The sequence below is a fragment of the Homarus americanus genome, unplaced genomic scaffold, assembly GCF_018991925.1.
Source record: "Homarus americanus isolate GMGI-L3 unplaced genomic scaffold, GMGI_Hamer_2.0 scaffold11022, whole genome shotgun sequence".
Taxonomy (NCBI): domain Eukaryota; kingdom Metazoa; phylum Arthropoda; class Malacostraca; order Decapoda; family Nephropidae; genus Homarus; species Homarus americanus.
In genome coordinates, this window is record NW_024737068.1 from 15,236,997 (window position 1) to 15,255,028 (window position 18,032).

The 18,032-nt window shown below is 38.2% G+C and overlaps 1 protein-coding gene across 1 annotated transcript in view; it reads right to left on the reverse strand.

The window, feature by feature from the left end:
* The window catches only part of LOC121872998 (serine/threonine-protein kinase PAK 2-like), a 31,570-nt gene extending 20,738 nt beyond the window's left edge, over window positions 1-10,832 (reverse strand). Inside the window, exons 1-3 of the mRNA XM_042376225.1 lie at window positions 10,747-10,832; window positions 6,021-6,206; window positions 2,195-2,349 (exon numbers count right to left, since the gene is read on the reverse strand). Coding sequence (XP_042232159.1) covers window positions 2,195-2,349; window positions 6,021-6,199 — 334 coding nt within the window. The 5' untranslated portion in view covers window positions 6,200-6,206; window positions 10,747-10,832. The remainder of the gene's footprint in view (window positions 1-2,194; window positions 2,350-6,020; window positions 6,207-10,746) is intronic.
* Between the last annotated feature and the right edge of the window lie 7,200 nt (window positions 10,833-18,032).

An 18,032-nucleotide genomic window follows, 5' to 3' on the forward strand; every position in this document is an offset into this window, starting at 1 on the left:
GATCTATTAATGGAACAATCTTGTAGAGAATTTATTCAGGATCATTATCGTACTAAACTCAACTTTCTAACACTTAGAACAGATGGTTGTGAATAAAAGTTTCCAGAAATTTTTACTAGTTAGCCAGAATCCCCGAAACCGGAACTCTCCAATAGCCGGAATTGAAATTTAGCTCATAATTTGTTTTGAATATTCCCTAAATTTCTAGTTTGGGAACAAATTCCAAGGTTGAAAATCAGGAGCATTTTCTACAAATTAAATAAAAATCAGGAAAATCTGTCAATTTTTATTTCTGGGTCTGGGAGCAAATGTCGATTATGAAATAATGCGCAATTACTGAAAAATCTGAGAAAATGGCGAGAAAATTGCTCCAAACCTTTCTGCTTAGGGCATGGGGACAAGGATTTCTGGTGTTATGAAAGACTGCATCATGTTTAGCCGCATCCTCACATGGTTGGTGCGTGGGTGGGAAGACCAACCACGAAGCTTCAACAAATGCAACCACAACTGCTGAGCAACCTCATACATTATCACAAACTGTACTTGTATGTACTAAGTTAAGTCCTAATGTTTAGTGCAAACTATAGGATGTTTATAACCAAATTAATCGCTATCTTTCAAGAATTCCAGCAATGCAAGTTATATTCTGCTAAGTTAAGTCAGTAACATTTTATAAGCAAAAACTTAAACTCCCTGTCTTGTATAGTTTATTCCCGAGTCCCTGACTCCTCCACTGACAACTACACATTAATCTCCCCTCCTGGCTGTCAACACCCCATCTCCCTTTCCACCTTCCTCCCAGCCAGCAGAGGAGGCTGTGAGTGATAAGGATTTTTATATGACAAAGGTGGTTTTAAGCTTAAAATTTTTCTCTTTTAAAATATCACAGACTTGACAAGGCAGAATATAACTTGCATTGCTGGAATCCTTGCAAGATAGCAATTAATTTGGTGGTGGCAGCGGCGGTGGTTATTGTTATTTTTCAAATTGTATTGATGGGTAAATAAACGTAATTTTCTTTATTTATTTTTTTACTCGATTACATGCACATAATCTTCATACAGAATGTGCCAAAAAAATTAAAGAAATGATTATCATGAGGTCAAAAACATAAAGATAATTAACACTTCTTATGACAGCTGGCTTGAGTCGCTCTGATTGTGAGGAGAGAAGGGCAGTGATCTCAGCCATTCCAATTGCCCATGTGTAGTGAAACTACAGTATACAGTATTGTCAACTGCCAACTGGTCCTTAATAGCATTGGATAATGAAGAGTATATTGTATGTCAAAAAATATGTGATTAAAGTTGTCATCTGGGAATGCATCTCCTCCTCCCCATTTACATTAATTCTTGAGGAAAATTGCCCTGATATTTGCAGTTTCATTAATCACAATGACTTTTAGCCCATCCCTTGCGATAACCGGGATATTCCTGCACCCAGAGAAATTCTGGGATGCAGGATTTTTTCCGGGTTTGGAGAGTCATCTCGTTATCCGGAAAACTTTCATCCCTGGAAAAGCTCGGCACCAATTGTTCCAGCTACTGTAATAAGGATATCATTGTACTGTACATGCTTCAGCAACATATTTATTAAAAATGATCTTGCACAGTACTGTACTCCTGAAAATATGGCGAATGATGTATGTACGGTAAATGCTTTGGTCAACAAAGAAATAAAATTGGTCAAGAATTACAGTACAGTATACTGAATGTTGAAAGCGGGTTCTAAATTCATGACTTCCCATTAAGGAACATGCATATACAGCAGACTGTGCAGGTATACTGCACTTCAGTTACATGAGGTGGCATCGTGGCAAGCACTGCACTGAATTGCCTTCACTTCCTCAACTGTATACTGTATTAGGTACCTCCTAATCACAGTTGGATGGACTGGAGGTGCCCTGAGATTGAACCAGTGACATCCAAGTCAAGAAGCAAGCACTGCATCCTCCCAGCCCACAACCCACAATGATAGCCCCCTCCCCCCCCCCTTTCCACAAAAAAGTATTGTAGTTTAAGTAAGTAAAATAGTAACAAAACCATTTTACAAATAAATTAGAGTACGTATAGTTAAATTAACTAAAACAGTATTAAAATGCTAGGTTATTCTCAATTACTGAACTAATACAAACAACTTGGCAGCAATAAGATAAACCAAAAAATAAACAAATTATAAAATATGTATACAGTACCAGTTTCAAAAATATGTTCAATAGCTTCAGTTTCTTCCTGGATAACTTGAGGCGTTGGGATGAGCTTTACATCTGTTTCTTTCCGTCGTATTGAGTACTTCCAGAATTTTGCAGCAGCAATAGCAGCTTGTGGATTACTAGCAATTTCATCTTTACTAAAATAAGAATAACAATAAATTAACAATCAAGAGCTTTTTGGGTAAATTGTAGGAATCCTAAAACTGTCTTCAGTAAAACATGTCATAATATTACAGTACATGTACTATCTTAACTTCTCAAGTTAAAATTGTGTCAACAAGTAATACTTTACAGTACAGGCAATGACCTTTATACGATGGGGTTAGGGACCTCAAAAAGCCATCGCTAGTGATCAATAGTATTTGATATGAATAAGTTATGGGGTAAAATAGATTTTGTTCCTGAGACCCTGAAGAACCTTAACAAATTTTATATCCTGCTGCTATAATGATTAAATAAGTCTAAAAAACTAAAATAATTTATAAACAGACATAAAATCAATAAATTTATGCAAACTAATTTACAGTACCTTAAATGAGCGTACACATGTGTATGTGTGTGTGTGTGTGTGTGTGTGTGTGTGTGTGTGTGTGTGTGAGAATTGGCAGATCGCCAAGTTAGATGTCACCATAGCTACTTCACCTTACCTCTCCTCCTACTAGGTGAAGCTGTTATAGTTAGTTTTCAAATCGTAATTTTGAGTAGATATACGTATTTTTATTCATTTTCTTTTACTCTGTTAAATGCACACACAATTGTTCATACAGAATGTGCAAAAAATAATAAATAAATAATTATTATAAGGGAAAAAGCATGAATGGAGTAAAAATTTCTTAGCTCATGAATTGTGGGAGAGGAAGGGGTGAGCAGGAGGGGGTGCAGTGTCAGTAGTACAGTATCTCAGCCTCCCGCCAACTGTGTGTTGTGTTGTTATTTTTCAACTCGTATTTTCAGGTTGATATACTGTACATAATTATTTTTCAATTCTTTTTTACTCTGTTACATGTACACTGTACCCTCATTAATTCTGATCTCATTATAATAGGGATTTTGGCTTAATTCATATTTTTTTAAATGAATTAAACAATTTTAATTCAGAATGAATATGAAATAACCATGCAGATCCAAAAAGTCAGTAATTATAGGAGGATATGTGTACAGTATTATGAAATAGATTAAGATGAATGAATTATAGGAATAAAATATGAATTATAGTAACATACACAACTACATTTGGTTGCGTAACTGGTGTGGGGTGTCAGAAGAGGGAAGGAGGGAGCGAGGACAACTCACCACCACCCACTTACTGTTTATTTGGTGCCAGGTTAATAAAACATTATCAACAAATAATTACCTTTCCCCAAATTATCCCACACTCAATCCGAGATGAGCTATTGTGCTATAGTATAATCCCGGTTTCTTGTTTACAGAGCGGTAACAGCTGATCATTTCTGCTCTCCCTAACAATGTTGCCAGCACTCACCATATCTTAAACACTGGATTTTCGGTAATTCGGATGACCCAGAGTCCCTTTTTTGTCAAATCAATGAAGGTGCAGTCGAGCGTAAAAATAAATAACAAATAATATCAGGGGAGATGGGAGATAATTGCGTAGCCGACTCGCCACCCAGTAGCACTCGGAGCGGGTGATGCTGAGCTGTGAGCTTTGTTATTGTTCAATTCATAATTTCAGTTAGATATACTTGTATGTGATTTTCTTCATTTTCTTTTCCTCAGTTACATGCACACACAATCAATCATACAGAATGTGTAAATTAAATACAAAATAATAATTACTATCATAATGTCAAAAACACAAAGGGAATACTGTAAACAGTTAGTTATGTGGTAGGTAGTTAGCCGACGGGGAGGGGAAGCAAGGAGCAGCTTGGGGGATCTCTCAGCCATTGCGTGTCTTGGGAAATTATTCCCAAATGACAACATAGTATTTTTTCTTTTCTTTTATATATCATTATTATTATTACTATTTTTATGAATCCTCATATACTGGTACAGTATATATTATTATTATGTACAAAGAATATCTTCTTCTACACTCAAACCATCCTCTGGATGATGTGAAAGTTCAACTGCTTAGCCTGGCAATCAATGGGGACGGGCAGAACCTCCCGCATGGGTCGCATGTGTTACGCCATTCTGATATTGTGTCATGATATCTCCGAATATTGCAAGTTATTGCGCATCACATTTTCAATAGTGACAATGCAGGAAAAGTATTTGGGTAGCGACCATCGTAAAAATGATATTTACCCATCACCTAGTGGTAAATGGTGTTAATTTTTTTACATCATAAAACTGATCGAGCGCATATGACCCATTGTATAACGGTCATTGCCTTAATCCATTAACTTCAATCAATGTGTGCCCTGAGGCAATTTCCAATTATGATAATACTAATAATACTGTATACCTATAAAATTAATTTCCATATCATGTAAAATGAATGTTCAAGGCACAATAATTACATTCCTTACCTCAATTAGTATGTTTTCAGCCAAGAAATATGGTTGACTGTTGTTGATACAGAATCATGAACATAATCAAATATTCCAAATAAACACATACTGTGGCCACGTAAGGTACTGGAGAGACATGGAAGCTCTCAGGGCCTTAGGGGGAACAGCATAGAAAGATGAATCTTAAATGCATGGTGCACAAATAAAAAACAGAGCCTGCAGTGATCGTCGTGTACTGTCAAAACACAAACTCTGTGGTAACTGATGTCAAAGAGTTAGGTACAACAGTATCATATGGAAGTTATCCCTGCATTGCTTATATTCAGATTGCTGAATTTTTCATTGTACAGAATTTGTAAGTTATGACCACTGAATCTGGCATATGGCACAAAAATTTAACCATATAGAAATGTGGTAAATTCTTAAAACAAAATACAATAGCATTTACTGTATTACTGTATATAAAAGCAATATACCGTACCTGTGAAATTCAGAACTACACACACTATTAACCTCTGTTTAGACTTTCATATTTAACAACATGGGTCTCTCAATGTTACAATTTAAATTTTTATTTAAATTTAAGACAATTTTGTTATGTACTGTATATTTAAATGGGATTTTATTGTCTTAAGATTGTACTGTATACCTTTTTCTTGGAATACATTGTGAATGTTAGAGAAGAATGAAATAAGCCAGTGAAATAAATAAGTGTACTGGTACAGTACAGTATACAGTAATTAAAAAATGCATATTTTCAATATTACAGTATAGTATAGTACAGTACTGTACTGTACTTAAGGAAAAATTACAAAAACAGCAAAAGAAAACTTTGTAACATTATGAATTTCGTTTATAAATCATAGCGTGGAGTTTTTTTCTTCACAACTTTGAATTTTAATAAACAAAAGTTTCATAAACTGAGGACTACCTGTGCAACACATGTGTTTTATATTATCTTTGGGAAAACATGTGTCTAATACAGTACTATCGTTACACAATTTTACTCTAGGTATTAACAAGTAGCAATACATTCGCTTGCGTAAAGAAACAATAATGAGTAAGAAATGTCAAACTTATAGCGCTAACACACTTATCTCTCGAGTCTTGGTAAGCCCAAACACACATGAAAAGGGTGTTATCCAGTATGACCCTACCAACCATCACAAGTTTTCCTTTTGCAGCTACGAACATTGTATACACCAGCCGCTCAAACGGCAAGTAAGCTGATAAGTGGTGAAATTATATTTAAAAAAAATTACTGTGCACTCAGGAGAAAAGGAAAATGAATGGTTAACAGAAACAGTATGAAAGTATTTGCTTAAACATACCTAATAGCAGCTTCAATATATCCTTTCCAGGCATCAGGAATGCCCTCATAGGACTGAGTGTTAGGGTCATAGGTGACATGCAAAGTGTGAGTGACAACCGTTGGAGTAGAAATATTCATATCTTCTGTTACTGGGGTCACCTCATCCTTCCGTCGGAATATCCTAGTAATTGCCTTCATGTTTAATCTGTGAATAAAATATAATTTAAACATCCCGCAGCATAAAGTTGATTATGAACTTAAGAAATTATCTTCGAAACAAACCTTGAAGTTCTTTAAACAAAAAGATTTGGGGAGAAATTTATCATTTGTCTAAAACAAAACATAAGCATAACTACAGTATATGAAGTTCTTTCAAGTGTTTATAAGTTTTAAATCATTGAAGCAATTGTGTTTAAAACTACAGTAATGGTTAACTCAAATCTCATTTAGTCAAAATGTCATTCTTCCATATACAATAATGGAAACCTTCTTCATTACAGTACAGTATTTTCAAAATGTCAGGGAATAATTAAGATTTTTTTACATGCGACATAACAGTCCAACGTAAAGAAATTAAGGTACAGTATTGCTTCAGTCAAGTCAGATTAGGTTCATGCAAACCAGGATTGATTAGCAAAAGATATTTAGTACTGTCTGCTATAGTCGTTTCTTTTTTAGCTGACAGTAATAGACTAAGAAGTCCCCACCCCCCTCCTTGCAGCTCATTGACTCATATATAATGTTGGATTAATATTGATATATCACAAATACGTAGATCCATATATAATTGTTAAGGATACCCAGTTCTGGCTTACTTTAATGCTGAATTTAATATATGTAAAGATAAACTGCTTGATAACATTAACTTTCAAGATATGAGTGGAAAAAGTTTGTTGAAATAAAGAATATTCTCGATGAGACTTCTGACAAGAATTTTTATCCCCACCATTTGATACATATAAAGTGAACAGCCTGAATAAAACTACCTGTACCTGTACAGGTACCTGTATTTCAATTGCCACTCAGCTGAGCGGCTCTTCTGCCAAGCACACTACTGTAGCTAATCGTAATGTTTGTCTTAAAGGACACCTTTACTTGAATATGTGGTGTTTACACTAGATTCTACTCTATATAAAATGGTCATTATTATCCTTTGATTTATATGTTTGGTGTCATTTGTCTTGATATACATAATAATTTGTGAAGAGTAGTATCTGTAGCGGAAAATGTGTTCTTCGAAAGCATGAATTTACTTGTGACTTCAACAGTAAATATTCTTAATATCAAACTTTTTTCTATTCATATCTTGAAAATGTTTTCAGGTACCGGTTCTGTAGTTATACCGTATCTTTACATACATTAAATTCAGCCTTAAAGTAAACCATAACTGGGTATCCTTAATAGTTTTATAAGGATTTATTTATGATATATAAATATGAATCGAATATTATGTATGAGCCAATGAGTTACAAGAGTTGCAAGGTTTGTACCGTCAGCTAAAAAAAAAAACACTATAGTTCTAAGTCTAAACCTTTATAAGACAAGGCAACAACACTGGAAAAAAAGGAGACCTGCCCCTCCCTCCGACTTTCTTCCATAATCAATTCAATTTCAATTGTTTATTCCTTGATAGAGGAAGCGGGATCCTAATGCTGTCACTAGGTACCCCTGTACAATGACACCAGAAGCATCTGGCAAGTGTGACAAGTATATACAGTATAAATATTATAAAGGGGCTTACTAAAGCCTAAGGAAGGAAGGATATTCCTTTAACACATAATCAATATTATTTACAAAATATCTGGCCAGTATGGGGAGGATCATCGTGTCTCCGTCAGGGGGTCGTGGAGTGGTGGTCCAGCAGGCGTCACGGAAGCGTTGTGTGTGGGGACATCTTAGGAGGTAGTGGAAAGGGTGCTGCTGTCGGGTCTTCTGCATAATGCACAAGAGCGTTGCTCAGGGGATGCGGGGATACCAATCTCCCAAGCAAAGTCATACCCAATGATGATACGGGCAGCAATCACGTCCCCTTTCCGCGACCCTTTCCCGTAGACGTACGAGAGGTCAGGAAGTTTACGGAGGACATCGTACCAGGTGGGCGGGGAGTCCAGGGGGATGGCTGCTTCCCAAACTTCTCTCTGTTTGCGGCGAATTTGGGTCCTAATCTGTAAGAGTGTTCGAGGAACAACGTAGTCAGGTGTGGCCTTGTTGCAGCCAGTCTTGGCAAGGCCATCTGCTGCCTCATTCCCCAAGATACCGACATGACTGGGTATCGATAGGAATGTCACGGGACGGCCTGCATCCTGAAGTGTGGATGTTAACCCTCGTATTCGGAGGATGAGGTCCTTATTTTCCCCTGATCCAAATGCGATCCCGTCGAGAGCAGACCTGGAATCGCAGCAGACAAGCAAGGGGCAGAAACCATCTGCTTCTTCCTCAGCAAGAAGGGCAGCAAGGAGGGCTATTAGTTCAGCCTGAGTGGAGGATGCCCCGTCAGAAACTCTGAGAGACAGTTTGATAGGCTCAGGGGCATCAGGACGGGAGATGTAGACACCAGCCCCGGCCCTACCTGTAGCGGGGTCAACAGAACCATCAGTGTAGAGGACGACCCTACCTGGGGACCAGTGAGCGATCCTGGAGATGTGGTATTTGCAGAGAATAACAGGGTTCACCTGGGATTTCGGGAGCGGTCCACCGAGGGCAATCACTTTAGGTTGAAAATCCAGCCAGGGAGAAGGAGACGAACCAACAGCAGGGGTGACAACAATATCAGGCAGGAGGTCGTGTTCCTGAAGGGCTCGGATGAGTGACCCTCGCCACTGTCTTCTAGATGGAGGTCGGTCTCGGACAGCAGGAGTCAAGTTGGTTTGGACATGGTTGCCCCGAGGATCCCGTAGAATGGAAACGGCAGTTTTTAGGTAAAACTCCTGGACACGATCCTGTAAGGGGGAAAGACCAAGTTCGGTATATAGAGAAGTAGAGCGTGTCCACTGAGGAGCCCCAAGGATGATACGAGCAGCTTTCCTCTGGATAACTTCGAGACGGTTGACAGCAGTCCGACTAATGTTGACGAGGGCAGGGGCGGCGTAGTCGACACAGGAACGGACAAAGGACTTGTACATGGTGAGAAGTACAGGGATGGTGGCACCAAGGGAACCCCTGCACATGGTAGAGAGGGGAGCGAGACGCCGAAAGTATATGTCAAAAAGATAGCGGACTTCAGGGATCTGACAACGTGTGCGAGTTACATACACACCCAGGTATTTTGTCTCATTAACCCAGTCCAAGGGTGTTCCTGATAAGAGAAGGGTGGAGGTACAACACGACCGTGCCACATGGCTTTTGTTTTCGCAGTTGAAAGAAGGAAACCAAGTGAATCACACTCTCTGGAGACCAGATCAAGGGCATGCTGAGGTAGTCAGGGGCTTGGTGGAGGACATCGTCGGCATATCCTGAGTGGCTTCCATAATCCCTGACCTGAAATTTACTGACCTGACTCAGCACTGATGAACGACACCTGACTAATTTCTATCATTAAAATTAAGATTTAAATTCCTAAATACTTATACTTGCCTTGAATAATTAACTTATGTTTTAATCCAATGGCCTCTCACTTTATAAATAAAAAGCTCGAACATTTTTTTAATTACCTGTACCTTTTGTATTGATCATGATGCAAAAAAGGAGTTCAGCCAAGATATTTTCGCGAGTCACACATTAAGTGTCAAAGAGCCGAATGCGGCTCTTGAGCTGCGTTTTGGCCACCCTTGTTATAGTTATAGAAGCCTTAAATACCATATTATATCATTATATAAGCCTTAAATGTCATATTATATCGTTATATAAGCCTTAAATGTCATATTATATTGTTAGGTAAGCCTTAAATGTCATATTATATTGTTAGGTAAGCCTTAAATGTCATATTACATCGCTATATTAGCCTTAAATGTCATAGTATATCGTTAAATAAACCTTAAGTATCATATTATATCGTTATATAAGCCTTAAGTCATATTATATCGTTATATAAGCCTTAAATGTCATATTATATTGTTAGGTAAGCCTTAAATGTCATATTACATCGCTATATTAGCCTTAAATGTCATAGTATATCGTTAAATAAACCTTAAGTATCATATTATATCGTTATATAAGCCTTAAGTGTCATATTATATCGTTATATAAGCCTTAAGTGTCATATTATATCGTTGCATAAGCCTTAAATGTCAAATTACATCGCTATATTAGCCTTAAAGTCATAGTACATCGTTAAATAAACCTTAAGTATCATATTATATCGTTATATAAGCCTTAAGAGTCACATTATATCGTTATATAAGCCTTAAATGTCATATTATATCGCTATATTACTTAAATAATGTAGTATATCGTTAAATAAACCTTAAGTGTCATATTATATCGTTATATAAGCCTTAAGTGTCATGATATCGTTACATAAGCCTTAAGTGTCATATTATATCGTTGCATAAGCCTTAAATGTCAAATTATAAATAGTCTGTAAAAATTCTGAACAATGATCTTTGTCCTCCGGTTTCAATGGTTTTAACCTGCCAGCAGCTTTATTCATAGTAAATTGGGAAACAAAATATCAAATGACTGCCAAAATAATGAACAGCAGACGTATCTCTTAGTACTACTCTATACCGGTGGAAACTTTCACTTATATAGAATGTATATTAATGTATAATCTAACCGTACAGCCCAATAATGGTCCAATTCCTTACTTGGCATTCAGTAGCGCAGTGTCCCAAACGTTATGCCCAGCCCCTACCACATCCTGTGTTTACTCCACCGATAGTGTCTGATAAGTTATTCCCTACGCTACTAAATTTTAAATTCCACTGAATTATGTTGGTTTAAATCTAAATATATGCACTATATAGCTAAAAGACTAGACTGTAATAATGATGATGATTAAGAATAATTTTAATTTATTTATTAAAGAAGCCTTTTTCTTATACTGTACAGCAATGCAGTGTAAAATCAGTTTATCGTGGAATTACAATGATATTACAATTGACAGGGGTAATTTCAGTTATTCAATCATTAAAAAAGAGAAAATACATTTTTTATAACAATTGAGAACAAATAAGATGAATCTGTATTTTTTTTCCTAAAAGCTATTATCATGAAATGTAGGAGGGTCTGAAGATTACTTTTATCCTCTTCGCCACTGATCGGCTTGTTAGCCGCACGGGCGATCGGTCCGCTCTTTTACTTTTATCTTCTTCGCCACTGATCGGCTCGCTTTTTACTTTTATCCTCTTCGCCACTGATCGGCTTGTTAGCCGCTGGGCGATCGGTCACGACTCTTTTTCCTTTATATTCTTCACCAAAGGTCGGCTCGCTAGCCGCCCGGGCGATCGGTCACGTCTCTGTCACGCACTGTTGGCAAATACGGGCATGCACCGGCTCCTGAATGTACCTGAACCGCTCCAGTGTTGGTCAAGTCTTCTCTTGAAAACTCACCTCGGTGCCGTCACAACACTTTCTGGTAGATTGTTCCAAGAGTTTACAACCCTCCTCCTAAGTTTGCCCTCACGGTTTTCCGGACTTGCGGCTTCTTCAATCTTGAGCTGTGACCCCTTGTGGGGCGAGCGTCCGCCAGCTCAAGTAGGACATCATAGGTAGTGCCCCCTGGGATCTTATAAACCTCAACTAGGTCCCCTTGCCCGTCTGTAGTATAAGCTAGGCAAGTTCAGGCGCTCAATCTCAGGGTGGCTGAGATGCCGAAGTGCAGGCACCACAGTGGCCCTCCTTTGAACATTTTCAACCAACTGACAGTCCCTAGCATATCTCGGGACCAGATGGGGTGACAGTACTCCAGATGGGAACGCACTCGAAAGATCGTCACGAGGACGGACCGTCTGGATATCTGAACGACCTTCTTATAAGACCCAATAATTTATTTGCCTGATTTACCTTCTTCTCACAATGGCCGGAACTTCAGCTCATTGTCAACATACACACCTAGGTCCTTCTCCACACAGTCTCAACTTATACATTTTCTTCATCCCGTTGGGACATATGGTACGTCTCTACCGTTAGTATCGCCCCAGGTGCATCTCTTACACTTCGTGACATTGAATCTCAGCAGCCATTCCTTCGACCATTCCTGGACCCAGAGGGTCCTTCTGCAGCTCTTCACAGTCCGCTTGGTTCTTAATTTCCCGAAATAACTTGGCGTCATCGGCAAACATTTGTATGGAAATTAGCAACGTCAGGCATATCATTTATGAAACAAACAAACAACAGCGGGCCAATACACTACCTCACATGCCCATGTTACAGGTACAGATGACGATTTCGTGCCATTAATCACCACACATTGCTTGCGGTCATGTAGAAAGTCTTCTATCCACGCTAGGACATTTCCCCGAATTCCGCCTTCAGTTTGATTTTCAGCCTTTCGTGGGGTACACTGTCGAAAGCCTTGGCAAAATCTAGGTAAATATTGTCGATATTACCACCCCGTTCTAGAATATGGGTCCAAATATCCAATACCTTGAGCAATTGTGTCAAGCAAGAGCGCCGCATAAAACCGTGTTGGCAATCTTTTACAAGGCGTAGTAGATGTTCCATCGCTGCATCTCTGATAATACTCTCAGTACTTTACATATTATGCTGGTCAGGCTCACCGGTCTATAGTTGTTGTGGAGGTGCCTATCGCCTTTGAAGATAGGACTCACATAGCCACTTTCCATTCACTGGGGACCATTTGTTCATCCAGGCATTTACAAAACAGAATCTTCAGGGGGCAAGCTCGTTGCACAGCTCCCTTAGCACTCTAGGATGCACCATGTCAGGTCCAGGACTCTTATGGACCTTTAGCCTGAACAGTTTATTTCTAATACCCTCTTCTGTGAACACAATGTGGGTCAGTGCTGTGTCGAACTCTTGTGATTGGTTGATGATTTTGTTAACTGAGCGTTGTAACTAGCTCCTGCACTGACATCTACCTTCCGACAAGAGAACTTAATTTACAGGTAAACACTAGAGTTATGAAAACTTACAGGCTTACGTAACTGTAATTAAATTTTGGTATGCTAAATTTACGGTACTGTAAAGATTCGACAATATATGGTACTGTATCATGCTAAAAGACGTAACTTATGAGGTGTTTTGAGTACCCTGCCTCTCAGGATACTATTTCCTAAGTCAACATATATTGAACCCACGCTTGGCCAACCTATACTCGATTTAGTTCTGTCTGAACAAACTTCTCATTAGCAATGTAAAATGAGTGAGATAAAACTGTAAACAGCGATCACAAAGAAATTAGATTCAGTTAGATTTTCAGAGGCAGATGTAAGGAAAATTCACAAAAAGTCTAGTTGAAGGGCAAACTTTGATGCTTTGAAGAGGCAGCTGAGGAGGAGATGCTTGAAATTGAACTTGACGGTTGACCTCCTGATAACGGATGTAAGTTGCCAAGGTTCCACGACAATTTAAATAATGATTTAACTGTGCAAAGGCAAGAACATACCATACAAAAAATGAATCAGAATGACAATGTCCTAAATGGATAAATAATTATTTAAAAAGAACATTATTGGCCAAAGGAAGAGGCTATAGGTAGAAGGATAAATCATTAGCGAAATTTGCACTCCGAAATTATTATAATTATTGGCGAATAGGGTTAAGACCAAGAGATAAGGAAAGCTAAAGAGGAATAATGAAGATAAGAATGTAAGGGAGGCGAAGACAAACTAAAAGGATTCTACAAATGTAAATAAACAAGAAAAGATGGAACCAATATAGACAGATACCGGAAGCTAACTGACCTTGGCGAAATGAGCAATAATCTGAATAAATATATTTCAACGTTTCACCGAAGATTTAAACATGATACCGAGGCACCAAATCTATTCAGAGATAGTAAGAAAACCAGATTAAGCGAGATAGTAGTAGCTAGTAACGTCATTAGTAAGCAAATAGATATATTCTAAAACTATCAAGATGCTGGTCGATGAGATATTTGCCAGAGTATTAAAGAATGTGGGAAGAGCTTAGCATGCCCATAGCAAAGTTATTTAACATGTCCTTGAAAGCAGGTGTGATACCAGAATCTGGAGGACTGGCAGATACTTATGCAAATTTTAAGAAAGAGGATAGTCACTATCCTCTAACTACCTGTCAATCAATTCTGTTTTATCTAATAGTAGAGCAAATTCTGGTAGCAATCGTTTCAAACTCGATTCGAAATCACCTGGAGAAGCACCAATTGATCAGTGATTCCCAGCATAGCTTCTGGAAGGCGTTCATGTCTAACTAATTTATTAACATTCTTTTTCATCAGTTTTCGAATCGATTGAATGAGGGCACAATTATGACGTAGTATATCTGCGACTTTGGCAAAACGCTGACAAGTCCCCACGAAAGACTAATTAGAAAGGTAAGTACATGGCATCAAAGGTAGCTTCCTTAAATGGATTAGGGCGTGGTTACAAGATGGGAAACATACGAGTGACATTAATGGCACTAAAATTCCCATTGAACAACAGCGTCTGAGTGGAGTTCCCCCAAGGCTCAGTATTACTTGGACCCATTATTATTTATATACATAAACGACATAGATATCTGCATAGACGCACCAACATTTGGACGTGTTATTAAATGTGTGACGAGGACTCAACAAAACTACAGGAGGATCTAAGCCATTTTCGATTGGTCTGAAAAATGGCAGATGAAATTCAACGTGGACAAATGTAAAGTACTCATTATAGGAGATGTAAAACAGGGAAACCAGTTACTAGATGAAATGCCATGAAATCCGACTCACGAGATTTAGGGTAATGATAAGTAGGAACCCTTAAGCCAAGTAAACAATGTGTTTTTGCTGCGTAACAAGGCTAATAAAAGTGGCAGGTTCATACAAAAGGAGTGTTAGTTACAAGACTAGCGAGGTCATCTTGCGATTATTTCTTGTGCGACCTCCTGGATTCGCAGTTCAGTTCATAGTCAACTGTTACAGAATGGATATAGAATCCTTGGAAAAGAATTCAGAGGGAGAATGACAAGACTAATCCCGGGCATTGGTAATCTTGAGGTATAGAGACAGGTTAAAGCATCTTAATTTGCACTCCCTGCATTGAGACATAGAAGGCGAGGGAACGACTTGATAAGAGGTGTATAAAATGAAATAGGGGCAAAACAAAGGGGACGTTACAAAAGGTACTCAAGCTATCCAACCAGGAACAAACTCGTAACAATGGTTTTAGAATTAGACAAATTTAGATTTAGGCGCGAAATAATTATTTTGATTTGGAAACAGAGTAGTGGATGAATGGAACAAATTACCAATCACCATCATTAACTCCCGAATACGCTGGATAGCTTCAAACATAGGTTGGGATGTATATGAGCAATAGGGGTGGTTGGATGTAAACGGGACTGCCCAGTATGGGCCAATAGGCCCGCTGCAGTTTCCTCCATTCCTATGTTCTTATGTGGGTAATGTCACTGTTCACTGCCATGCAGGGACAGAGGTTCGTACATGTATCTTTCATTGACAGTATATGTATATATAGGTCAGATTCATGTGGTAATGTCACTCTTCACTGCCAAACAGGACAGAGGTTCGTACACAAAAATGCATCATATTCATTGACTATATATAGGTCAGATTCATGTGGGTAATGTCACTGTTCACTGCCATGCAGGACAGAGGTTCGTACACAAGAAGAAAAAAATACAAAAAATACATCATATTCATGTATGTTAAAGAATATCCTTCCTTCCTTGAGGCTTTAGTAAGCCTTTATAATATTTATGCTGTATATACTTGTCACACTTGCAGATGCTTCTGGTGCCATTGTACAGGGGTACCTAGTGACAGCACTAGGATCCCGCTTCCTCTGTCAAGGAATAAACAATTGAAATTAGAAAAATTGAATCATTCATTAGCAGTATATATAGGTCAGTGGTTCACATATATTGGGTCATATTCTAAATTGAAGACTAATCAGTGTGGGCTAGCAAATTTGGGATAAACAGTAAGAATGTCCTCAAGCACCCCAGATTCAATGTAGTAATTACAAAGTTCAGATACAATAAGTCAGGTGGCCTGAAGTCTTTTCAGCGTCACATTTAATAATATAGTGTTCAAGTGGTATGCTTTAAGGTTTTATCACAAAGTTTATTTGCTGAGTGTTCCGGTATGAGTATAGCGTTACTAACTTGCCAGATGTGTCTGTATCTAGCCTAATCTGGCCACGACTACATCACATTGTCTAGTTATGTCCTTGTGCTGGCCTGTTCTACCTGTGTTTGTCTGCACAGGACCATCAGTAAAAGCATAACATTCACTTGATTTAATACTCTCTATTAGGGTGTCATATTTACTAATGCTACAACTGCCAGTCTCTGCATTTCTCACTTCTTCTAGATCAGAGTTCATGATTCTGACTTCAGATATTTTGTTACAGCATTGGGCAGGCCAAGGTCACGGTCAACATTTCTTCTCTTACATGCCTCATTGGCCAGTCTCGGCACGGTCATGATACATGATTCCAACATGGGATGGGATCACAATTCGATACAAAAGTTGTTCTCATTGGCAGTTATCACATTCCTTTAATATCACATACAACTTTAGACATAGAACCTTACGGGCTGTTCATTGATTTCAAAGCACTTTGAGAGTCACAGAATATCACCCATATTTTTTTTTAAGGTAGTCTGTGGCTAAGTAGATTCCAGTTAGTTCAGTTTGTGTTGTGCTGGCCCAGTTGTTCAGCCTTTGCTTTTGACACTATCATCTCTTTATATATATATATATATATATATATATATATATATATATATATATATATATATATATATATATATATATATTACAATTGCACAACCTGTTATACCTGTGTTTGTCTGCACAGAACCATCAGTAAAAGCACAACATTCACTTGATTTAATACTCTCTGTCTCCATGTGTCTGTTAATAGTTTCTAGTGTACATCTCACCACATCGGTTTGTGTTTTTACTACCAACAGTGTAATTGATAGGAACTGATATATCCAGCCAGGATGAGTGAATGGTATTAATGGTGTCTGGGTGATGGGAACATTCAGTTTCAAGTGAACGGAGAGAGACAGACAAACTGACAGAGAAGGGGCGCAGCAGCGGTGGTAGGGGTGAAGGGGAGTATTGGGGGCGCAATATCTGGGGGTAGTCTGGGGCGGGTCCAGTAACTGGTTGGATCCAGATACTGTGGTTGGAGCTACGGGTTTCCCTGTTCATTCCGTGGGCGCGTTTGTTGTTGTAGTGTACGTTTGTGTATCCGTGTGTGTGTGTGTGTTTCTTAAAGAAATCAGTACATTGCCAGGCGATTAAACCAATTGCTTGTGTAGTATAGTTTATGTACACCGTTTACCTAACTAATGTATTCTTCCTTGTGTTCATCTAATTTTAATACAATTGTTGATTTAAATTATAAAATAAATACAATGACATTCCTCTTGAGTACTATTTACCCTTAGTACGATAGTCTTCCTGTATACAATGTTGGTATCGAGTTCAGATTATCGCCGTACTCTAAGGCAAAAATTAAACATACTCTTGGGGTTAAGTCATCGTATTCAAAGGGTTAATACAACAATAAATATATGATATTGATGTATTGTATCAGCGTGAAAATACTGTAGATCAAACTGTCTGTCAACTTGGTTTCTGATGTAGGTGACCATGACTCATTTTAACTTTCACAGTTGTTGCTTCAGCCATAGGGGTTCACTGACCGGTATAGATCGTCTTAAGAGTCGTGTAAACACATTTAGTTTACCTTTACCTTACTTTATATTGTCCTTCTCGTCACTAATCAGCCTTGTAGACATGAAGCTGATGTAGTCTAATGTATCTATCTGCTTTGTATGTGACACCCCTGCCATGGGGATTAGTTAGCTTAGTGTTAGGGTGGATAAGAAAAAAGAAATCTTAAAGAAGGAAGAGGAGGAATTATAGATAATGGTGAAGAGGAGGTTCAATAGACAATAATTATTATATTTTTAAATC